This window comes from Crinia signifera, chromosome 7 (assembly GCF_055691185.1).
Source record: "Crinia signifera chromosome 7, ASM5569118v1, whole genome shotgun sequence".
In the NCBI taxonomy this organism is placed as follows: Eukaryota; Metazoa; Chordata; class Amphibia; order Anura; family Myobatrachidae; genus Crinia; species Crinia signifera.
The window spans coordinates 2,727,351-2,750,492 of record NC_139223.1 but is presented as its reverse complement, the minus strand read 5'-3'; the positions used below and the strand labels follow the sequence as shown (position 1 = coordinate 2,750,492).

Here is a 23,142-nt window from a genome sequence, read left to right as displayed (position 1 = left end):
TTTGTGTTTCTCTCTTTATTCTGCCCTTTAAGGGGCACTATAGTGCCAATGATGGGGGGGCCCTCGCAAGATTTTGCTATGGGGCCCACAATGTTCTTGTTACGCCCCTGGGTGTATGGGTTATGGCAGGATATATGTAAGCGCAGTGGGCGGAGCAGTGTGACCACTAGTGATGTATAGCAGCGGTGCATGGGTTATGGCAGGATATATGTAAGCGCAGTGGGCGGAGCAGTGTAACCACTAGTGATGTATCGCAGCGGTGCATGGGTTATGGCAGGATATATGTAAGCGCAGTGGGCGGAGCAGTGTGACCACTAGTGATGTATCGCAGCGGTGCATGGGTTATGGCAGGATATATGTAAGCGCAGTGGGCGGAGCAGTGTAACCACTAGTGATGTATAGCAGCGGTGCATGGGTTATGGCAGGATATATGTAAGCGCAGTGGGCGGAGCAGTGTGACCACTAGTGATGTATAGCAGCGGTGCATGGGTTATGGCAGGATATATGTAAGCGCAGTGGGCGGAGCAGTGTGACCACTAGTGATGTATCGCAGCGGTGCATGGGTTATGGCAGGATATATGTAAGCGCAGTGGGCGGAGCAGTGTAACCACTAGTGATGTATAGCAGCGGTGCATGGGTTATGGCAGGATATATGTAAGCGCAGTGGGCGGAGCAGTGTGAATGTAAGCGCAGTGGGCGGAGCAGTGTAACCACTAGTGATGTATAGCAGCGGTGCATGGGTTATGGCAGGATATATGTAAGCGCAGTGGGCGGAGCAGTGTGACCACTAGTGATGCATAGCAGCGGTGCATGGGTTATGGCAGGATATATGTAAGCGCAGTGGGCGGAGCAGTGTGACCACTAGTGATGTATCGCAGCGGTGCATGGGTTATGGCAGGATATATGTAAGCGCAGTGGGCGGAGCAGTGTAACCACTAGTGATGTATAGCAGCGGTGCATGGGTTATGGCAGGATATATGTAAGCGCAGTGGGCGAAGCAGTGTGAATGTAAGTGCAGTGGGCGGAGCAGTGTAACCACTAGTGATGTATAGCAGCGGTGCATGGGTTATGGCAGGATATATGTAAGCGCAGTGGGCGGAGCAGTGTGAATGTAAGCGCAGTGGGCGGAGCAGTGTGACCACTAGTGATGTATAGCAGCGGTGCATGGGTTATGGCAGGATATATGTAAGCGCAGTGGGCGGAGCAGTGTGACCACTAGTGATGTATAGCAGCGGTGCATGGGTTATGGCAGGATATATGTAAGCGCAGTGGGCGGAGCAGTGTAACCACTAGTGATGTATAGCAGCGGTGCATGGGTTATGGCAGGATATATGTAAGCGCAGTGGGCGGAGCAGTGTGAATGTAAGCGCAGTGGGCGGAGCAGTGTGACCACTAGTGATGTATAGCAGCGGTGCATGGGTTATGGCAGGATATATGTAAGCGCAGTGGGCGGAGCAGTGTGACCACTAGTGATGTATAGCAGCGGTGCTTGGGTTATGGCAGGATATATGTAAGCGCAGTGGGCGGAGCAGTGTGACCACTAGTGATGTATAGCAGCGGTGCTTGGGTTATGGCAGGATATATGTAAGCGCAGTGGGCGGAGCAGTGTGACCACTAGTGATGTATAGCAGCGGTGCATGGGTTATGGCAGGATATATGTAAGCGCAGTGGGCGGAGCAGTGTGACCACTAGTGATGTATAGCAGCGGTGCATGGGTTATGACAGGATATATGTAAGCGCAGTGGGCGGAGCAGTGTGACCACTAGTGATGTATAGCAGCGGTGCATGGGTTATGGCAGGATATATGTAAGCGCAGTGGGCGGAGCAGTGTGACCACTAGTGATGCATAGCAGCGGTGCATGGGTTATGGCAGGATATATGTAAGCGCAGTGGGCGGAGCAGTGTGACCACTAGTGATGTATAGCAGCGGTGCATGGGTTATGGCAGGATATATGTAAGCGCAGTGGGCGGAGCAGTGTGACCACTAGTGATGTATAGCAGCGGTGCATGGGTTATGGCAGGATATGAGTAAGCGCAGTGGGCGGAGCAGTGTGAATGTAAGCGCAGTGGGCGGAGCAGTGTGACCACTAGTGATGTATAGCAGCGGTGCATGGGTTATGGCAGGATGAATGTAAGCGCAGTGGGCGGAGCAGTGTGACCACTAGTGATGTATAGCAGCGGTGTATGGGTTATGGCAGGATATATGTAAGCGCAGTGGGCGGAGCAGTGTGACCACTAGTGATGTATAGCAGCGGTGCATGGGTTATGGCAGGATATGAGTAAGCGCAGTGGGCGGAGCAGTGTGAATGTAAGCGCAGTGGGCGGAGCAGTGTGACCACTAGTGATGTATAGCAGCGGTGCATGGGTTATGGCAGGATGAATGTAAGCGCAGTGGGCGGAGCAGTGTGACCACTAGTGATGTATAGCAGCGGTGTATGGGTTATGGCAGGATATATGTAAGCGCAGTGGGCGGAGCAGTGTGACCACTAGTGATGTATAGCAGCGGTGCTTGGGTTATGGCAGGATATATGTAAGCGCAGTGGGCGGAGCAGTGTGACCACTAGTGATGTATAGCAGCGGTGCATGGGTTATGGCAGGATATATGTAAGCGCAGTGGGCGGAGCAGTGTAACCACTAGTGATGTATCGCAGCGGTGCATGGGTTATGGCAGGATATATGTAAGCGCAGTGGGCGGAGCAGTGTGACCACTAGTGATGTATCGCAGCGGTGCATGGGTTATGGCAGGATATATGTAAGCGCAGTGGGCGGAGGAGTGTAACCACTAGTGATGTATAGCAGCGGTGCATGGGTTATGGCAGGATATATGTAAGCGCAGTGGGCGGAGCAGTGTGACCACTAGTGATGTATAGCAGCGGTGCATGGGTTATGGCAGGATATATGTAAGCGCAGTGGGCGGAGCAGTGTGACCACTAGTGATGTATCGCAGCGGTGCATGGGTTATGGCAGGATATATGTAAGCGCAGTGGGCGGAGCAGTGTAACCACTAGTGATGTATAGCAGCGGTGCATGGGTTATGGCAGGATATATGTAAGCGCAGTGGGCGGAGCAGTGTGAATGTAAGCGCAGTGGGCGGAGCAGTGTAACCACTAGTGATGTATAGCAGCGGTGCATGGGTTATGGCAGGATATATGTAAGCGCAGTGGGCGGAGCAGTGTGACCACTAGTGATGCATAGCAGCGGTGCATGGGTTATGGCAGGATATATGTAAGCGCAGTGGGCGGAGCAGTGTGACCACTAGTGATGTATCGCAGCGGTGCATGGGTTATGGCAGGATATATGTAAGCGCAGTGGGCGGAGCAGTGTGACCACTAGTGATGTATCGCAGCGGTGCATGGGTTATGGCAGGATATATGTAAGCGCAGTGGGCGGAGCAGTGTAACCACTAGTGATGTATAGCAGCGGTGCATGGGTTATGGCAGGATATATGTAAGCGCAGTGGGCGGAGCAGTGTGAATGTAAGCGCAGTGGGCGGAGCAGTGTAACCACTAGTGATGTATAGCAGCGGTGCATGGGTTATGGCAGGATATATGTAAGCGCAGTGGGCGGAGCAGTGTGAATGTAAGCGCAGTGGGCGGAGCAGTGTGACCACTAGTGATGTATAGCAGCGGTGCATGGGTTATGGCAGGATATATGTAAGCGCAGTGGGCGGAGCAGTGTGACCACTAGTGATGTATAGCAGCGGTGCATGGGTTATGGCAGGATATATGTAAGCGCAGTGGGCGGAGCAGTGTAACCACTAGTGATGTATAGCAGCGGTGCATGGGTTATGGCAGGATATATGTAAGCGCAGTGGGCGGAGCAGTGTGAATGTAAGCGCAGTGGGCGGAGCAGTGTGACCACTAGTGATGTATAGCAGCGGTGCATGGGTTATGGCAGGATATATGTAAGCGCAGTGGGCGGAGCAATCTCTCGGTGTTAATCAGCAGTCTCTCTGTGACCGGTCTGCCTTCCCCTGATAATGGTTCCTGTCTGTACCTTTCAGAGGTTTCTGGTTCTGGGTGCTGGGCGAGGCGGGCGTAATCGGGGGAGTAGTGGCCCCCTCTCTGATACTCTGAGTTCCTGAAGGATCCAAGAACATATATGTACACGTGTGCATTCATAATGACAATAACACACAGACACGGGGGGACATATAGACTGGTAACAGACAGATAAGCATGTTAGTAGCATGCCACACATACATGTAACACGGAATAAATGTAGGGCTCTCTTGGCTGCACCTGGAACATGCATGAGACCTTGTTTTCAAACATGTATAATGATCACGTGTGACATACAAGAGCATGCGTGTGTTATACTACTGTCATCACATACCTTCTACAGAAGCAGATGGAGCAATTTCCTCTGTGGAGACATTACAGACAAGTGATAACAGTCAGAGGAGGATCGGAGGCAAGAGGGAGGAAGATAGGAGGCCGAGAGAGGAAGATAGGAGGCCGAGAGAGGAAGATAGGAGGCCGAGAGAGGAAGATAGGAGGATCGGAGGCCGAGAGAGGAAGATAGGAGGATCGGATGCAGAGAGAGGAAGATAGGAGGCCGAGAGAGGAAGATAGGAGGATCGGAGGCCGAGAGAGGAAGATAGGAGGATCGGATGCAGAGAGAGGAAGATAGGAGGCCGAGAGAGGAAGATAGGAGGATCGGAGGCCGAGAGAGGAAGATAGGAGGATCAGAGGCCGAGAGAGGAAGATAGGAGGATCGGAGGCTGAGAGTGGAAGATAGGAGGATCGGAGGCCCTGAGAGGAAGATAGGAGGATCGGAGGCTGAGAGAGGAAGATAGGAGGATCGGAGACCGAGAGAGGAAGATAGGAGGATCGGAGGCCGAGAGTGGAAGACAGGAGGATCAGAGGCCGAGAGAGGAAGATAGGAGGATCGGAGGCTGAGAGTGGAAGATAGGAGGATCGGAGGCCCTGAGAGGAAGATAGGAGGATCGGAGGCTGAGAGAGGAAGATAGGAGGATCGGAGACCGAGAGAGGAAGATAGGAGGATCGGAGGCCGAGAGTGGAAGACAGGAGGATCAGAGGCCGAGAGAGGAAGATAGGAGGATCGGAGACCGAGAGAGGAAGATAGGAGGATCGGAGACCGAGAGAGAAAGATAGGAGGATCGAAGACCGAGAGAGGAAGATAGGAGGATCGGAGGCCGAGAGAGGAAGATAGGAGGATCGGAGACCGAGAGAGGAAGATAGGAGGATCGGAGGCGTAGAGAGGAAGATAGGAGGATCGGAGACCGAGAGAGGAAGATAGGAGGATCGGAGGCCGAGAGTGGAAGACAGGAGGATCAGAGGCCGTGAGAGGAAAATAGGAGGATCAGAGGCCGTGAGAGGAAGATAGGAGGATCAGAGGCCGAGAGAGGAAGTTAGGAGGATCGGAGACCGAGAGAGGAAGTTAGGAGGATCGGAGACCGAGAGAGGAAGATAGGAGGATCGGAGGCCGAGAGAGGAAGATAGGAGGATCGGAGACCGAGAGAGGAAGATAGGAGGATCGGAGACCGAGAGAGGAAGATATGAGGATCGGAGACCGAGAGAGGAAGATAGGAGGATCGGAGGCCGAGAGAGGAAGATAGGAGGATCGGAGGCCGAGAGAGGAAGATAGGAGGATCGGAGACCGAGAGAGGAAGATAGGAGGATCGGAGACCGAGAGAGGAAGATAGGAGGATCGGAGGCCGAGAGAGGAAGATAGGAGGCCGAGAGAGGAAGATAGGAAGATAGGAGGCCGAGAGAGGAAGATAGGAGGATCGGAGGCTGAGAGTGGAAGATAGGAGGATCGGAGGCTGAGAGTGGAAGATAGGAGGATCAGAGGCCGAGCGAGGAAGACAGGAGGCCGAGAGAGGAAGATAGGAGGATCGGAGGCCGAGAGAGGAAGATAGGAGGATCGGAGGCCGAGAGAGGAAGATAGGAGGATCAGAGACCGAGAGAGGAAGATAGGAGGATCGGAGGCCGAGAGAGGAAGATAGGAGGATCGGAGGCCGAGAGAGGAAGATAGGAGGATCGGAGGCCGAGAGAGGAAGATAGGAGGATCTGAGACTGAGAGAGGAAGATAGGAGGATCGGAGACCGAGAGAGGAAGATAGGAGGATCGGAGGCCGAGAGAGGAAGATAGGAGGATCGGAGGCCGAGAGAGGAAGATAGGAGGATCGGAGACCGAGAGAGGAAAATAGGAGGATCGGAGACCGAGAGAGGAAGATAGGAGGATCGGAGACCGAGAGAGGAAGATAGGAGGATCGGAGGCCGAGAGAGGAAGATAGGAGGATCGGAGGCTGAGAGAGGAAGATAGGAGGATCGGAGGCCGAGAGAGGAAGATAGGAGGATCGGAAGCCGAGAGAGGAAGATAGGAGGATCGGAGACCGAGAGAGGAAGACAGGAGGATCGGAGGCCGAGAGAGGAAGACAGGAGGATCAGAGGCCGAGAGAGGAAGACAGGAGGATCAGAGGCCGAGAGAGGAAGACAGGAGGATCAGAGGCCGAGAGAGGAAAATAGGAGGATCAGAGGCCGAGAGAGGAAGATAGGAGGCCGAGAGAGGAAGATAGGAGGCCGAGAGAGGAAGATAGGAGGATCAGAGGCCGAGAGAGGAAGATAGGAGGATCGGAGACCGAGAGAGGAAGATAGGAGGATCAGAGGCCGAGAGAGGAAGATAGGAGGATCAGAGGCCGAGAGAGGAAGATAGGAGGATCGGAGGAGGAGAGTGGAAGACAGGAGGATCCGAGGCCCTGAGAGGAAGATAGGAGGATCGGAGGCCAAGAGAGGAAGATAGAAGTCAGGGAGGCTGAGAGAGGAAGATAGGAGGATCAGAGGCTGAGGCATGGAGGCTGATAGAGGAAGTTAGGAGGCAGGGAGGCCTAGAGAGGAATATAGGAGGCAGGGAGGCCAAGAGAGGAAGATAGAAGTCAGGGAGGCTGAGAGAGGAAGATAGGAGGATCAGAGGCTGAGGCATAGAGGCTGAGAGAGGAAGATAGAAGGATCGGAGGCGGAGAGAGGAAGATAGGAGGATCGGAGGCTGAGAGTGGAAGATAGGAGGATCAGAGGCGGAGAGAGGAAGACAGGAGGCCGAGAGAGGAAGATAGGAGGCAGGGAGGCTGAGAGAGGAAGATAGGAGGATCAGAGGCTGAGGCATGGAGGCTGAGAGAGGAAGATAGAAGGATCGGAGGCGGAGAGAGGAAGATAGGAGGCAGGGAGGCAGAGAGAGGAATATAGGAGGCAGGGAGGCCAAGAGTGGACGATAGAAGTCAGGGAGGCTGAGAGAGGAAGATAGGAGGATCAGAGGCTGAGGCATGGAGGCTGAGAGAGGAAGATAGAAGGATCGGAGGCGGAGAGAGGAAGATAGGAGGATCGGAGGCTGATAGAGGAAGTTAGGAGGCAGGGAGGCAGAGAGAGGAATATAGGAGGCAGGGAGGCCAAGAGTGGACGATAGAAGTCAGGGAGGCTGAGAGAGGAAGATAGGAGGATCAGAGGCTGAGGCATGGAGGCTGAGAGAGGAAGATAGAAGGATCGGAGGCGGAGAGAGGAAGATAGGAGGCATAGAGCCCGAGAGAGGAAGATAGGAGGCAGGGAGCCCAAGAGAGGAATATAAGAGGATCAGAGGACGAAGCATGGAGGCCGAGAGAGGAAGATAGGAGGCAGAGAGAAGAAGATGGCCACGGCAGGGAGTCCTTGGCAGGGAAGCCGAGAAAGATACATGAAGTCAGGACGATCAGAGTCTGTCTGGAGGGACATAGGAAGAGGGAGTAGCAGATATTGGGGCCTATTTATCATTACGTACAGTATTTGCAGAAAGGATTGGTGTTGGTACCTCAACTACCAGCTGCGATCCCTACCGCTGCAGGTATGGGGGATGTGATGCTAACAGAGTTACCATTATTCAGAATGTGAAGCATTTCACGCATTTCACATTAGGGAAATCAACCATACACCTACACATATCACCTCTAGCAAAGAAGGTACTGTATATATTCACGCATTTCACCTCTAGCATAGGAACTGCATCATCACGCATTTCACCTCTAGCACAGGAGCTACACACTCACGCATTTCACCTCTAGCACAGGAGCTACATACTCACGCATTTCACCTCTATCATAGGCGTTACATACTCAAGCATTTCACCTCTAGCAAAGGAGCTACATACTCACGCATTTCACCTCTATCATAGGCGTTACATACTCAAGCATTTCACCTCTAGCACAGGAGCTACATACTCACGCATTTCACCTCTAGCACAGGAGCTACATACTCAAGCATTTCACCTCTAGCACAGGAGCTACATACTCACGCATTTCACCTCTATCATAGGAGCTACATACTCATGCATTTCACCTCTAGCGCAGGAGCTACATACTCACGCATTTCACCTCTAGCGCAGGAGCTACATACTCACGCATTTCACCTCTAGCGCAGGAGCTACATACTCACGCATTTCACCTCTAGCACAGGAGCTACATACTCACGCATTTCACCTCTAGCACAGGAGCTACATACTCACGCATTTCACCTCTAGCACAGGAGCTACATACTCACGCATTTCACCTCTAGCACAGGAGCTACATACTCACGCATTTCACCTCTATCACAGGAGCTACTAACTCACGCATTTCACCTCTATCATAGGAGCAACATACTCACGCATTTCACCTCTAGCACAGGAGCTACATACTCACGCATTTCATCTCTATCATAGGAGCAACATACTCACGCATTTCACCTCTAGCACAGGAGCTACATACTCACGCATTTCACCTCTATCATAGGAGCTACATACTCACGCATTTCATCTCTATCATAGGAGCTACATACTCACGCATTTCACCTCTAGCACAGGAGCTACATACTCACGCATTTCACCTCTAGCACAGGAGCTACATACTCACGCATTTCACCTCTAGCACAGGAGCTACATACTCACGCATTTCATCTCTATCATAGGAGCTACATACTCACGCATTTCACCTCTATCATAGGAGCTACATACTCATGCATTTCACCTCTAGCACAGGAGCTACATACTCATGCATTTCATCTCTATCATAGGAGCTACATACTTAATCATTTCACCTCTAGCACAGGAGCTACATACTCAAGCATTTCACCTCTAGCACAGGAGCTACATACTCACGCATTTCACCTCTAGCAAAGTATCTACATTCTCACGCATTTCACCTCTAGCACAGGAGCTACATACTCATGCATTTCATCTCTATCATAGGAGCTACATACTCACGCATTTCACCTCTATCATAGGAGCTACATACTCATGCATTTCATCTCTATCATAGGAGCTACATACTTAATCATTTCACCTCTAGCACAGGAGCTACATACTCAAGCATTTCACCTCTAGCACAGGAGCTACATACTCACGCATTTCACCTCTAGCAAAGTATCTACATTCTCACGCATTTCACCTCTAGCACAGGAGCTACATACTCATGCATTTCATCTCTATCATAGGAGCTACATACTTAATCATTTCACCTCTAGCACAGGAGCTACATACTTAATCATTTCACCTCTAGCACAGGAGCTACATACTCACGCATTTCACCTCTAGCACAGGAGCTACATACTCACGCATTTCACCTCTAGCACAGGAGCTACATACCCACGCATTTCACCTTTAGCAATAGACATTTAGAGAGTGAGGCAGAAGGGGAGTTGTATGAGCATGAGACCAATACCTTCCAGAGCGCTCTGAGGAATGGACTGAGCACTGTACGGGGTCTGAGCTTCTCCGGCTGAGAGAGGGGGAGAGAGAGAGAGAGAGAGCGTACATAACTATCAGTGACAGTCATATAACATACATTGTTGCCTACTGCGGCCTTGGAGCACCCCCAAATAAATCGAGAGCAACTATATATTTAAAAAAGAAAAGCAAAATGTGCATAAGGAGCGCCCAATGCCGATGGTCAGGTAACTGTGGATTTTTTGGAATCGCACATGCTCAAAAATCCCTAGAAACACCTATGGCGCATGTGATACACAGGGCACCGCTGCAATAGAGACGCACTGCATCAGGAATGGCCGTGGCTGGCAGCTCTCACAGCGGGCAGTGGGCATACCATTGCAATGTCAGTGCAAGCGGCTGCGCCCCCAGGCCATGGTCAGATGGAGAGAAAGCACCTGCCATAGGGCTAGTAGACATATTGATGGATTTCCCCCAATGTACGAGTTTAGGTGACAGAAGTGTCCTCACCGTATGTGTTGCTGGCAGGATCAGGATACCCTGTCTGGGAACCATACGCAGACTTCACTCCCCCTAGTGGGAACACAAAGCAAATACATCACACACTGGGCAATCCAGTAATGGGAAGTGGGGTCTATAAGATATCGGCACATTACCAGCCTTCGCAGACTTGGGGTCGTATCCCAGAGCATCAGCAGCCAGGGGCTGGGATCTGTATGGGAGCTGTCCATATGCACCTATGGGAGAGAGAGATAGAACACAGGGCTATTTACTAAGATGAGATAAACCTAGTGACACCGGAGAAATCACCTTCGCCCCCTTACACCTCTGCTAGTGAGGGGCAATAGGATTTGTAACGCCATCTTTGTGAAGGGTGTGTGTGTGATATGCTAACCCATCCGACGGCACCGAAACCTGACAGCATTCTGAGCGTGTCGACATTTCAGTTGTTAACACGAGGGGAGAAGTCGCAGCCGATCCCCCTTGGTGGCAGGATCGCACGCGTTCTATCATGTGAGAGAGACAGATTTACTCACCAAGGTTGGAGCTTTCTCCTCCAGGACCGAGGTTGGCGCTGAGCGGAGACTTTATCCCTACAGAGAGAATGCAGCAATATTTTACAGACGTAGAAAATAACCGCAGATATGGGACATTACTGGGTTGAGAAAAATAAAAATACAAATGGCAGCGCTAATAAGATAAAAATTCTAAGACCAATTGGACCGGTTTCACAATTTAAAAACACAATTTATTAAACATTCTGTGACCAGAACATTCTGTGACTAGTGCACTAGATTTATAGTCCCATAGTTCCTGGTATTCTGAGATGGTGAGTTGGGGGATCTGTCCGTTTCTATTTAACCCTTTAGAGCACTCCCAAGATGAATAATAAAGGGGTGTTGTTTACCGTCCACCTTAGGGCACAATCTCGCGCTTGTTGTTGGCCTCCCGAACAGGTGTGTAAGCTGGTCCAAGTTGGTGTCCAGTCCACCGTGGAGGATGGCTGGCCCCAGGGTTGCCACCTCTCGCGGATTTCCGGGATTCTCCCGTTTTGGGTGGCAACCCTCCAGGAGGCTTTTCCAGTATCCAGGATTCCGGGATTCTCCCGTAATCTGGGTGTCTGAAAAAGCCTCCATCCTCTCCCAAATGGCCACACTAGCCAGTACCGACTCCCCCCATCCGTGCCGCACCGCCGCTGCACCTACATAACGCTGTGAGTATTTGATTTTTTCCAGCAGGCCAGCCGTCGCCGCTGCCCGCCCACTGCTATTACAGGGGCAACGCCCACTGTATTGAATAGGCATTGCCCCTATTATTGGACCACGCCCACTTCTCCGGGGGCGCACGCGACTTCGGCGCGCGCATTAATGAGGGGGGGGGAGTCTCCAGGAATCCATGATGAGTGAGGTGGGAACCCTAGTTGGTGCTGAGGGCTTGATGGAATTGGCTCTTGGGACCTATCCGAACCAGCCCTCATTACCGATCCTCCAACGTTTCCAGCACAGGAGCCAATTCCATCAATCCCTCAGCGCCAACCATCCTCCACGGTGGACCGGACACCAACTTGGACCAGCTTACACACCTGTTCGGAAGCCAACAACAAGCGCGAGATTGTGCCCTAAGGTGGACGGTAAACACCCCTTATTTATTCATCTTGGGAGTGCCCTAAAGGGTTAAATAGGAACGGACAGATCCCCCAACTCACCATCTCAGAATACCAGGAATATACTAACTATAAGTCTAGTGCACTAGCACCAAAACAGTGTTTTATCTAGTAAGGTTTTATTATTATTTGCCCAGTGATATAAATATACTGTCAAATTTTATCACCCATCTGGTCACTGAATGTTTAATAAATTGTGTTTTTAAATTGTGAAACCGGTCCAATTGGTTTTAGAATTTTTATCTAATTAGCGCTGCCATTTGTATTTTTTCTTTTGCTCACCCCACATCCAGGGATCTAGCACCAGCTTAGTGAAACAACTCAGTCAAGCGCTACCAGCATTACCCCCTAGGGGGCGCTGTCTTTTTCTATTTTCCTTCATGGGACATTACTGACATATTACATATTACTGACATTTATTACACCCGGACTAACCTTTTCCATTGCCTTGAAAACTTGACAAACCTAAATAGAAAGAGACATTTCCCAGTCATTAGCGCAATGAGATGATCCCATAACTATACATTCTCGCAGCGCACAGGAGAACCTAGGATATTACAACACATATATACAGTGTAGCAATAGCCTCGGGTGAGGGTCTCCTACAGTATATACACCAGAGGAGATGAGGGTCTCACACAGATAGTCAGAGCTGCCATCAGAAATTTTGGGGCCCAGGACTCATCACCAGTCTGGGCCCCCTCCTAACTTGTCTTACCGTAACCCGGCTCCAGCTCCCCCATCTCCTCTTCTGCTGAGCTGTAGCCTGGAGGTCCCGGAGCACAGGTTCCTTCAACTCAGGATGACGGTGGGCAATTAAAATGCAGCACAGCTGGTGAGCCAATCAGAGCTTGCGTATTGGCCGCTGCTCTGATTGGCTGCCGGTGCGCGAGCTCTGATTGGCTCAATAGCCTGTACAGCATTTGTTCAGCGCACTAAGCGCAGCACAGTGGAGGGAGTTGGGGGGGGGGGGGTTTGCGGACCTTCCAGAGACCAGGACCCGGGACAGCTGTGCCCACAGCACCACCCATTGAGGGTCTCACACAGATACTGGAGGAGCTGAGGGTGTCACACAGATACCGGAGGAGCTGAGGGTCTCACACAGATACCGGAGGAGCTGAGGGTTTCACACAGATACTGGAGGAGCTGAGGGTCTCACACAGATACTGGAGGAGCTGAGGGTCTCACACAGATATTGGAGGAGCTGAGGGTCTCACACAGATACTGGAGGAGCTGAGGGTCTCACACAGATACTGGTGGAGCTGAGGGTCTCACACAGATATTGGAGGAGCTGAGGGTCTCACACAGATACCGGAGGAGCTGAGGGTCTCACACAGATACCGGAGGAGCTGAGGGTCTCACACAGATACCAGAGGAGCTGAGGGTCTCACACAGATATTGGAGGAGCTGAGGGTCTCACACAGATACTGGAGGAGCTGAGGGTCTCACACAGATACTGGTGGAGCTGAGGGTCTCACACAGATATTGGTGGAGCTGAGGGTCTCACACAGATACTGGAGGAGCTGAGGGTCTGATACAGATACTGGAGGAGCTGAGGGTCTCACACAGATACTGGAGGAGCTGAGGGTCTCACACAGATACTGGAGGAGCTGAGGGTCTCGCACAGATACTGGAGGAGCTGAGGGTCTCACACAGATACTGGAGGAGCTGAGGGTCTCACACAGATACTGGAGGAGCTGAGGGTCTCACACAGATACTGGAGGAGCTGAGGGTCTCACACAGATACTGGAGGAGCTGAGGGTCTCACACATATACTGGTGGAGCTGAGGGTCTCACACAGATACTGGAGGAGCTGAGGGTCTCACACAGATACTGGAGGAGCTGAGGGCCTCACACAGATACTGGAGGAGCTGAGGGTCTCAAACAGATACTGGAGGAGCTGAGGGTCTCACACAGATACTGGAGGAGCTGAGGGTCTCATACAGATACTGGAGGAGCTGAGGGTCTCACACAGATACTGGAGGAGCTGAGGGTCTCACACAGATACTGGTGGAGCTGAGGGTCTCACAAAGATATTGGTGGAGCTGAGGGTCTCACACAGATACTGGAGGAGCTGAGGGTCTCACACAGATACTGGAGGAGCTGAGGGTCTCACAAAGATACTGGAGGAGCTGAGGGTCTCGCACAGATACTAGAGGAGCTGAGGGTCTCCCACAGATACTGGAGGATCTGAGGGTCTCGCACAGATATTGGAGGAGCTGAGGGTCTCGCACAGATACTGGAGGAGCTGAGGGTCTCGCACAGATACTGGAGGAGCTGAGGGTCTAGCACAGATACTGGAGGAGCTGAGGGTCTCGCACAGATACTGGAGGAGCTGAGGGTCTCACACAGATACTGGAGGAACTAAGGGTCTCGCACAGATACTGGAGGAGCTGAGGGTCTCGCACAGATACTGGAGTAGCTGAGGGTCTCAGATGGATACCGGAGGAGCTGAGGGTCTCACACAGATACCAGAGGAGCTGAGGGTGTCACACAGATACCGGAGGAGCTGAGGGTGTCACACAGATACCGGAGGAGCTGAGGGTCTCACACAGATACCGGAGGAGCTGAGGGTTTCACACAGATACTGGAGGAGCTGAGGGTCTCACACAGATACTGGAGGAGCTGAGGGTCTCACACAGATATTGGAGGAGCTGAGGGTCTCACACAGATACTGGAGGAGCTGAGGGTCTCACACAGATACTGGTGGAGCTGAGGGTCTCACACAGATATTGGAGGAGCTGAGGGTCTCACACAGATACCGGAGGAGCTGAGGGTCTCACACAGATACCGGAGGAGCTGAGGGTCTCACACAGATACCAGAGGAGCTGAGGGTCTCACACAGATATTGGAGGAGCTGAGGGTCTCACACAGATACTGGAGGAGCTGAGGGTCTCACACAGATACTGGTGGAGCTGAGGGTCTCACACAGATATTGGTGGAGCTGAGGGTCTCACACAGATACTGGAGGAGCTGAGGGTCTGATACAGATACTGGAGGAGCTGAGGGTCTCACACAGATACTGGAGGAGCTGAGGGTCTCACACAGATACTGGAGGAGCTGAGGGTCTCGCACAGATACTGGAGGAGCTGAGGGTCTCACACAGATACTGGAGGAGCTGAGGGTCTCACACAGATACTGGAGGAGCTGAGGGTCTCACACAGATACTGGAGGAGCTGAGGGTCTCACACAGATACTGGAGGAGCTGAGGGTCTCACACATATACTGGTGGAGCTGAGGGTCTCACACAGATACTGGAGGAGCTGAGGGTCTCACACAGATACTCGAGGAGCTGAGGGCCTCACACAGATACTGGAGGAGCTGAGGGTCTCAAACAGATACTGGAGGAGCTGAGGGTCTCACACAGATACTGGAGGAGCTGAGGGTCTCATACAGATACTGGAGGAGCTGAGGGTCTCACACAGATACTGGAGGAGCTGAGGGTCTCACACAGATACTGGTGGAGCTGAGGGTCTCACAAAGATATTGGTGGAGCTGAGGGTCTCACACAGATACTGGAGGAGCTGAGGGTCTCACACAGATACTGGAGGAGCTGAGGGTCTCACAAAGATACTGGAGGAGCTGAGGGTCTCGCACAGATACTAGAGGAGCTGAGGGTCTCCCACAGATACTGGAGGATCTGAGGGTCTCGCACAGATATTGGAGGAGCTGAGGGTCTCGCACAGATACTGGAGGAGCTGAGGGTCTCGCACAGATACTGGAGGAGCTGAGGGTCTAGCACAGATACTGGAGGAGCTGAGGGTCTCACATAGATACTGGTGGAGCTGAGGGTCTCACACAGATACTGGTGGAGCTAAGGGTCTCACACAGATACTGGTGGAGCTGAGGGTCTCACACAGATACTGGAGGAGCTGAGGGTCTGATACAGATACTGGAGGAGCTGAGGGTGTCACACAGATACTGGAGGAGCTGAGGGTCTCTCAACAGATACTGGAGGAGCTGAGGGTCTCTCAACAGATACTGGAGGAGCTGAGGGTCTCACACAGATACTGGAGAAGCTGAGGGTCTCACACAGATACTGGAGGAGCTGAGGGTCTCACACGGATACTGGAGGAGCTAAAGGTTTCACACGGATACTGGAGGAGCTGAGGGTCTCACACGGATACTGGAGGAGTTGAGGGTCTCACACGGATACTGGAGGAGCTGAGGGTCTCACACGGATACTGGAGAAGCTGAGGGTCTCACACGGATACTGGAGGAGCTGAGGGTCTCACACGGATACTGGAGGAGCTGAGGGTCTCACATAGATACTGGAGGAGCTGAGGGTCTCACACAGATACTGATGGAGCTGAGGGTCTCACACAGATACTGGTGGAGCTGAGGGTCTCACACAGATACTGGAGGAGCTGAGGGTCTGATACAGATACTGGAGGAGCTGAGGGTCTCACACAGATACTGGAGGAGCTGAGGGTCTCACACAGATACTGGAGGAGCTGAGGGTCTCACACAGATACTGGAGGAGCTGAGGGTTTCACACAGATACTGGAGGAGCTGAGGGTCTCACACAGATACTGGAGGAGCTGAGGGTCTCACACACATATGGGAACATACAGTGGGAGGTAACTTACCATTAGAGTAGGGTTACTTGTAAGGACCTAACCACAGACATTGAGGAAACAATGCAGTCAGCATCTGATGCGATATAACCACAAACACGTAGGACCCTGGAGGAGCTGAGGGTCTAACACAGATACTGGAGGAGCTGAGGGTCCCACATAGATACTGGTGGAGCTGAGGGTCTCACACAGATAATGGAGGAGCTGAGGGTCTCCCACAGATACTGGAGGAGATGAGGGTCTGATACAGATACTGGAGGAGCTGAGGGTCTCACACATATACTGGAGGAGCTGAGGGTCTCACACAGATACTGTAGGATCTGAGGGTCTCACATAGATACTGGTGGAGCTGAGGGTCTCACACAGATATTGGTGGAGGTGAGGGTCTCACACAGATACTGGAGGAGCTGAGGATCTCACACAGATACTGGAGGAGCTGAGGGTCTCACACAGATACTGGAGGAGCTGAGGGTCTCACACGGATACTGGAGGAGCTGAGGGTCTCACACGGATACTGGAGGAGCTGAGGGTCTCACACGGATACTGGAGGAGCTGAGGGTCTCACACGGATACTGGAGGAGCGGAGGGTCTCACACGGATACTGGAGGAGCTGATGGTCTCACACAGATACTGGAGGAGCTGAGGGTCTCACACAGATACTGGATGAGCTGAGGGTCTCACACAGATACTGGAAGGCTGAGGGTCTCACACAGATACTGGAGGAGCTGAGGGTCTCACACAGATACTGATGGAGCTGAGGGTCTCACACAGATACTGGTGGAGCTGAGGGTCTCACACAGATACTGGAGGAGCTGAGGGTCTGATAAAGATACTGGAGGAGCTGAGGGTCTCACACAGATACTGGAGGAGCCTAGGGTCTCACACAGATACTGGAGGAGCTGAGGGTCTCAAACAGATTCTGGAGGAGCTGAGGGTCTCACACAGATACTGGAGGAGCTGAGGGTCTCACACACATATGGGAACATACAGTGGGAGGTAACTTACCATTAGAGTAGGGTTGCTTGTAAGGACCTAACCACAGACATTGAGGAAACAATGCAGTCAGCATATGATGCGATATAACCACAAACACGTAGGACCCTGGAGGAGCTGAGGGTCTAACACAGAAACTGGAGGAGCTGAGGGTCCCACATAGATACTAGTGGAGCTGAGGGTCTCACACAGATATTGGTGGAGCTGAGGGTCTCACACAGATACTGGAGGAGCTGAGGGTCTGAAACAGATACTGGAGGAGCTGAGGGTCTCACACAGATACTGGAGGAGCTGAGGGTCTCTCAACAGATACTGGAGGAGCTGAGGGTCTCACACAGATACTGGAGGAGCTGAGGGTCTCACACAGATACTGGAGGAGCTGAGGGTCTCACACACATATAGGAACATACAGTGGGAGGTGACTTACCATTAGAGTAGGGTTGCTTGTAAGGACCTAACCACAGACATTGAGGAAACAATGCAGTCAGCATATGATGTGATATAACCACAAACACGTAATAAATGCGATGCGGAGCCAATAACTTACCGGCTTTAGCGGATTTTGATCCCAGACCTACAGGAGACAATATGAGAAGATGAGGTAACACAGCCATTCCCTGTAACCCTTCAAGCCTGATTACAAGTTGCATGCCACCCCAATCACGTCGTCTACTGTGTGCGCCATTCGGAAACATTCAAGCCATGTCTCTGCAGTCAGTAAATGGGCATTTCTGGGAGACCCCTTCATAGGCCGTGTACATTGGCAGCGGCCAGCCTCTGCCGTTCCCTACCCCAGTGTAAGCCACACCACAAAACCTGGATTAGGGACAGTAACGTTACCTTGTGTGTAGATGTTACTTGGGTATCCGACACCTACAGAGAAGGTAGAAGAGTATTACCAACGGTATAACGAGAGGTATGGGGGGGGGGGGGTAAGAATGTACATACCAGCCTTGGAAGGTTTCCCAATCCCGCCTAGAGAATGGAAAAATAAATAAGGGGTAATTACTAATAAATAATTCCATTATCCTGATGACCCAAGAGCTTCTTATCTCAGTACACAGCCAACAAAGGCGCTGTGCTAAGGGGCCCAGGTTATCCTGTAACTGCGGAGTGTGGCCGCTGAGCGCTGGTTGTATGACAGATGTATCTGCAGGGACTGAATTACATGCTGGGCCCTGTGGGCACTAAGGGGCCCGGGTTATCCTGTAACTGCGGAGTGTGGTCACTGAGTGCTGGTTGTATGACGGACATCTCTGCAGGGGATGAATTACAGGCTGGGCCCTGTGGGCACTAAGGGGCCAGGGTTACACCATAACTGCGGAGTGTGGCCGCTGAGCGCTGGTTGTATGACGGACGTCTCTGCAGGGGCTGAATTACATGCTGGGCCCTGTGGGCACTAAGGGGCCCGGGTTATCCCGTAACTGCGGAGTGTGGTCACTGAGCTGGTTGTATGACGGACGTCTCTGCAGGGGCTGAATTACATGCTGGGCCCTGTGGGCACTAAGGGGCCCGGGTTACACCATAACTGCGGAGTGTGGCCGCTGAGCGCTGGTTGTATGACGGACGTCTCTGCAGGGGATGAATTACATGCTGGGCCCTGTGGGCACTAAGGGGCCCGGGTTATCCTGTAACTGCGGAGTGTGGTCACTGAGTGCTGGTTGTATGACGGACGTCTCTGCAGGGGCTGAATTACATACTGGGCCCTGTGGGCACTAAGGGGCCCGGGTTATCCCGTAACTGCGGAGTGTGGTCACTGAGCGCTGGTTGTATGACGGACGTCTGCAGGGGATGAATTACATGCTGGGCCCTGTGGGCAATAAGGGGCCCGGGTTACACCATAACTGCGGAGTGTGGTCACTGATCGCTGGTTGTATGACGGACGTCTGCAGGGGCTGAATTACATGCTGGGCCCTGTGGGCACTAAGGGGCCCGGGTTATCCCGTAACTGCGGAGTGTAGTCACTGAGCGCTGGTTGTATGACGGACGTCTCTGCAGGGGCTGAATTACATGCTGGGCCCTGTGGGCACTAAGGGGCCCGGGTTATCCCGTAACTGTGGAGTGCGGTCACTGAGCGCTGGTTGTATGACGGACGTATCTGCAGGGACTGAATTACATGCTGGGCCCTGTGGGCACTAAGGGGCCCGGGTTATCCCGTAACTGTGGAGTGTGGTCACTGAGCGCTGGTTGTATGACGGACGTATCTGCAGGGACTGAATTACATGCTGGGCCCTGTGGGCACTAAGGGGCCCAGGTTATCCCGTAACTGCGGAGTGTGGTCACTGAGCGCTGTTTGTATGACGGACGTCTCTGCAGGGGATGAATTACATGCTGGGCCCTGTGGGCACTAAGGGGCCCGGGTTATCCCGTAACTGCGGAGTGTGGTCACTGAGCTGGTTGTATGACGGACGTCTCTGCAGGGGATGAATTACATGCTGGGCCCTGTGGGCACTAAGGGGCCCGGGTTATCCCGTAACTGCGGAGTGTGGTCACTGATCGCTGGTTGTATGACGGACATCTCTGCAGGGGCTGAATTACATGCTGGGCCCTGTGGGCACTAAGGGGCCCGGGTTACACCATAACTGCGGAGTGTGGTCACTGAGCGCTGGTTGTATGACGGACATCTCTGCAGGGGCTGAATTACATGCTAGGCCCTGTGGGAACTAAGGGGCCCGGGTTACACCGTAACTGCGGAGTGTGGTCACTGAGCGCTGGTTGTATGACGGACGTCTCTGCAGGGGATGAATTACAGGATGGGCCCTGTGGGCACTAAGGGGCCTGGGTTATCCCGTAACTGCGGAGTGTGGTCACTGAGCGCTGGTTGTATGACGGACGTCTGCAGGGGATGAATTACATGCTGGGCCCTGTGGGCACTAAGGGGGTCCGGGTTATCCCGTAACTGCGAAGTGTGGTCACTGAGCGCTGGTTGTATGACAGACGTCTCTGCAGGGGCTGAATTACATGCTGGGCCCTGTGGGCACTAAGGGGCCCGGGTTATCCCGTAACTGCGGAGTGTGGTCACTGAGCGCTGGTTGTATGACAGACGTCTCTGCAGGGGCTGAATTACAGGCTGGGCCCTGTGGGCACTAAGGGGCCCGGGTTATCCCGTAACTGTGGAGTGTGGTCACTGAGCGCTGGGTGTATGACGGACATTTCTGCAGGGACTGAATTACATGCTGGGCCCTGTGGGCACTAAGGGGCCCGGGTTACACCATAACTGCGGAGTGTGGTCACTGAGCGCTGGTTGTATGACGGACATCTCTGCAGGGGCTGAATTACATGCTGGGCCCTGTGGGCACTAAGGGGCCCGGGTTATCCTGTAACTGCGGAGTGTGGTCACTGAGCGCTGGTTGTATGACGGACGTCTGCAGGGACTGAATTACATGCTGGGCCCTGTGGGCACTAAGGGGCCCGGGTTATCCCGTAACTGCGGAGTGTGGTCACTGAGTGCTGGTTGTATGACGGACGTATCTGCAGGGGCTGAATTACATGCTGGGCCCTGTGGGCACTAAGGGGCCCGGGTTATCCTGTAACTGCGGAGTGTGGTCACTGAGCGCTGGTTGTATGACGGACGTCTCTGCAGGGGCTGAATTACATGCTGGGCCCTGTGGGCACTAAGGGGCCCGGGTTATCCTGTAACTGCGGAGTGTGGTCACTGAGCGCTGGTTGTATGACGGATCTCTCTGCAGGGGCTGAATTACATGCTGGGCCCTGTGGGCACTAAGGGGCCCGGGTTATCCTGTAACTGCGGAGTGTGGTCACTGAGCGCTGGTTGTATGACGGACGTCTCTGCAGGGGCTGAATTACATGCTGGGCCCTGTGGGCACTAAGGGGCCCAGGTTATCCCGTAACTGCGGAGTGTGGTCACTGAGCGCTGGTTGTATGACGGACGTATCTGCAGGGGCTGAATTACATGCTGGGCCCTGTGGGCACTAAGGGGCCCGGGTTATCCTGTAACTGCGGAGTGTGGTCACTGAGTGCTGGTTGTATGACGGACGTCGCTGCAGGGGCTGAATTACATGCTGGGCCCTGTGGGCAGTGAGGGGCCCGGGTTATCCCGTAACTGCGGAGTGTGGTCACTGAGCGCTGGTTGTATGACAGACGTCTCTGCAGGGGCTGAATTACAGGCTGGGCCCTGTGGGCACTAAGGGGCCCGGGTTACACCATAACTGCAGAGTGTAGTCACTGAGCGCTGGGTGTATGACAGACGTCTCTGCAGGGGCTGAATTACATGCTGGGCCCTGTGGGCACTAAGGGGCCCGGGTTATCCTGTAACTGCGGAGTGTGGTCACTGAGCGCTGGTTGTATGACGGACGTCTCTGCAGGGGCTGAATTACAGTCTGGGCCCTGTGGGCACTAAGGGGCCCGGGTTATACCATAACTGCAGAGTGTAGTCACTGAGCGCTGGGTGTATGACAGACGTCTCTGCAGGGGCTGAATTACATGCTGGGCCCTGTGGGCACTAAGGGGCCCGAGTTATCCTGTAACTGCGGAGTGTGGTCACTGAGCGCTGGTTGTATGACGGACGTCTCTGCAGGGGCTGAATTACATGCTGGGCCCTGTGGGCACTAAGGGGCCCGGGTTATCCTGTAACTGCGGAGTGTGGTCACTGAGCGCTGGTTGTATGACGGATGTCTTTGCAGGGGCTGAATTACATGCTGGGCCCTGTGGGCACTAAGGGGCCCGGGTTATCCTGTAACTGCGGAGTGTGGTCACTGAGCGCTGGTTGTATGACGGACGTCTCTGCAGGGGCTGAATTACATGCTGGGCCCTGTGGGCACTAAGGGGCCCAGGTTATCCCGTAACTGCGGAGTGTGGTCACTGAGCGCTGGTTGTATGACGGACGTATCTGCAGGGGCTGAATTACATGCTGGGCCCTGTGGGCACTGAGGGGCCCGGGTTATCCTGTAACTGCGGAGTGTAGTCACTGAGCGCTGGTTGTATGACGGACATCGGCAGGGGCTGAATTACATGCTGGGCCCTGTGGGCACTAAGGGGCCCGGGTTACACCATAACTGCGGAGTGTGGTCACTGAGCGCTGGTTCTATGACGGACGTCTCTGCAGGGGATGAATTACATGCTGGGCCCTGTGGGCACTAAGGGGCCCGGGTTATCCAGTAACTGCGGAGTGTGGTCACTGAGCGCTGGTTGTATGACGGACATCTCTGCAGGGGCTGAATTACATGCTGGGCCCTGTGGGCACTAAGGGGCCCGGGTTATCCTGTAACTGCGGAGTTTGGTCACTGAGCGCTGGTTGTATGACGGACGTCTCTGCAGGGGATGAATTACAGGCTGGGCCCTGTGGGCACTAAGGGGCCCGGGTTATCCTGTAACTGCGGAGTGTGGTCACTGAGCGCTGGTTGTATGACGGACGTCTGCAGGGGATGAATTACATGCTGGGCCCTGTGGGCACTAAGGGGCCTGGGTTACACCATAACTGCGGAGTGTGGTCACTGAGCGCTGGTTGTATGACGGACGTCTGCAGGGGATGAATTACATGCTATGCCCTGTGGGCACTAAGGGGCCCGGGTTACACCATAACTGCGGAGTGTAGTCACTGAGCGCTGGTTGTATGACGGACGTCTGCAGGGGCTGAATTACATGCTGGACCCTGTGGGCACTAAGGGGCCCGGGTTATCCCGTAACTGCGGAGTGTGGTCACTGAGCGCTGGTTGTATGACGGACATCTCTGCAGGGGCTGAATTACATGCTGGGCCCG

The 23,142-nt window shown here is 53.3% G+C and overlaps 1 protein-coding gene across 9 annotated transcripts in view; it reads right to left on the bottom strand.

The window, feature by feature from the left end:
* LOC146019720 (uncharacterized) overlaps positions 1–23,142 on the bottom strand; it is a 121,810-nt gene that overhangs the window by 13,605 nt on the left and 85,063 nt on the right. For 6 of the 9 annotated variants that reach the window (XM_083152218.1, XM_083152224.1, XM_083152227.1 and 3 more), the window contains 12 exons: positions 18,372–18,398; positions 18,264–18,296; positions 17,971–17,997; positions 17,851–17,877; positions 17,436–17,462; positions 12,289–12,318; positions 10,727–10,783; positions 10,346–10,426; positions 10,200–10,262; positions 9,685–9,741; positions 4,336–4,365; positions 3,997–4,080 (listed from right to left, as the gene is read on the bottom strand). In XM_083152218.1, coding sequence (XP_083008344.1) covers positions 3,997–4,080; positions 4,336–4,365; positions 9,685–9,741; positions 10,200–10,262; positions 10,346–10,426; positions 10,727–10,783; positions 12,289–12,318; positions 17,436–17,462; positions 17,851–17,877; positions 17,971–17,997; positions 18,264–18,296; positions 18,372–18,398 — 543 coding nt within the window. The remainder of the gene's footprint in view (positions 1–3,996; positions 4,081–4,335; positions 4,366–9,684; positions 9,742–10,199; positions 10,263–10,345; positions 10,427–10,726; positions 10,784–12,288; positions 12,319–17,435; positions 17,463–17,850; positions 17,878–17,970; positions 17,998–18,263; positions 18,297–18,371; positions 18,399–23,142) is intronic. The other 3 variants (XM_083152223.1, XM_083152219.1, XM_083152221.1) reach the window with 3 other exon arrangements.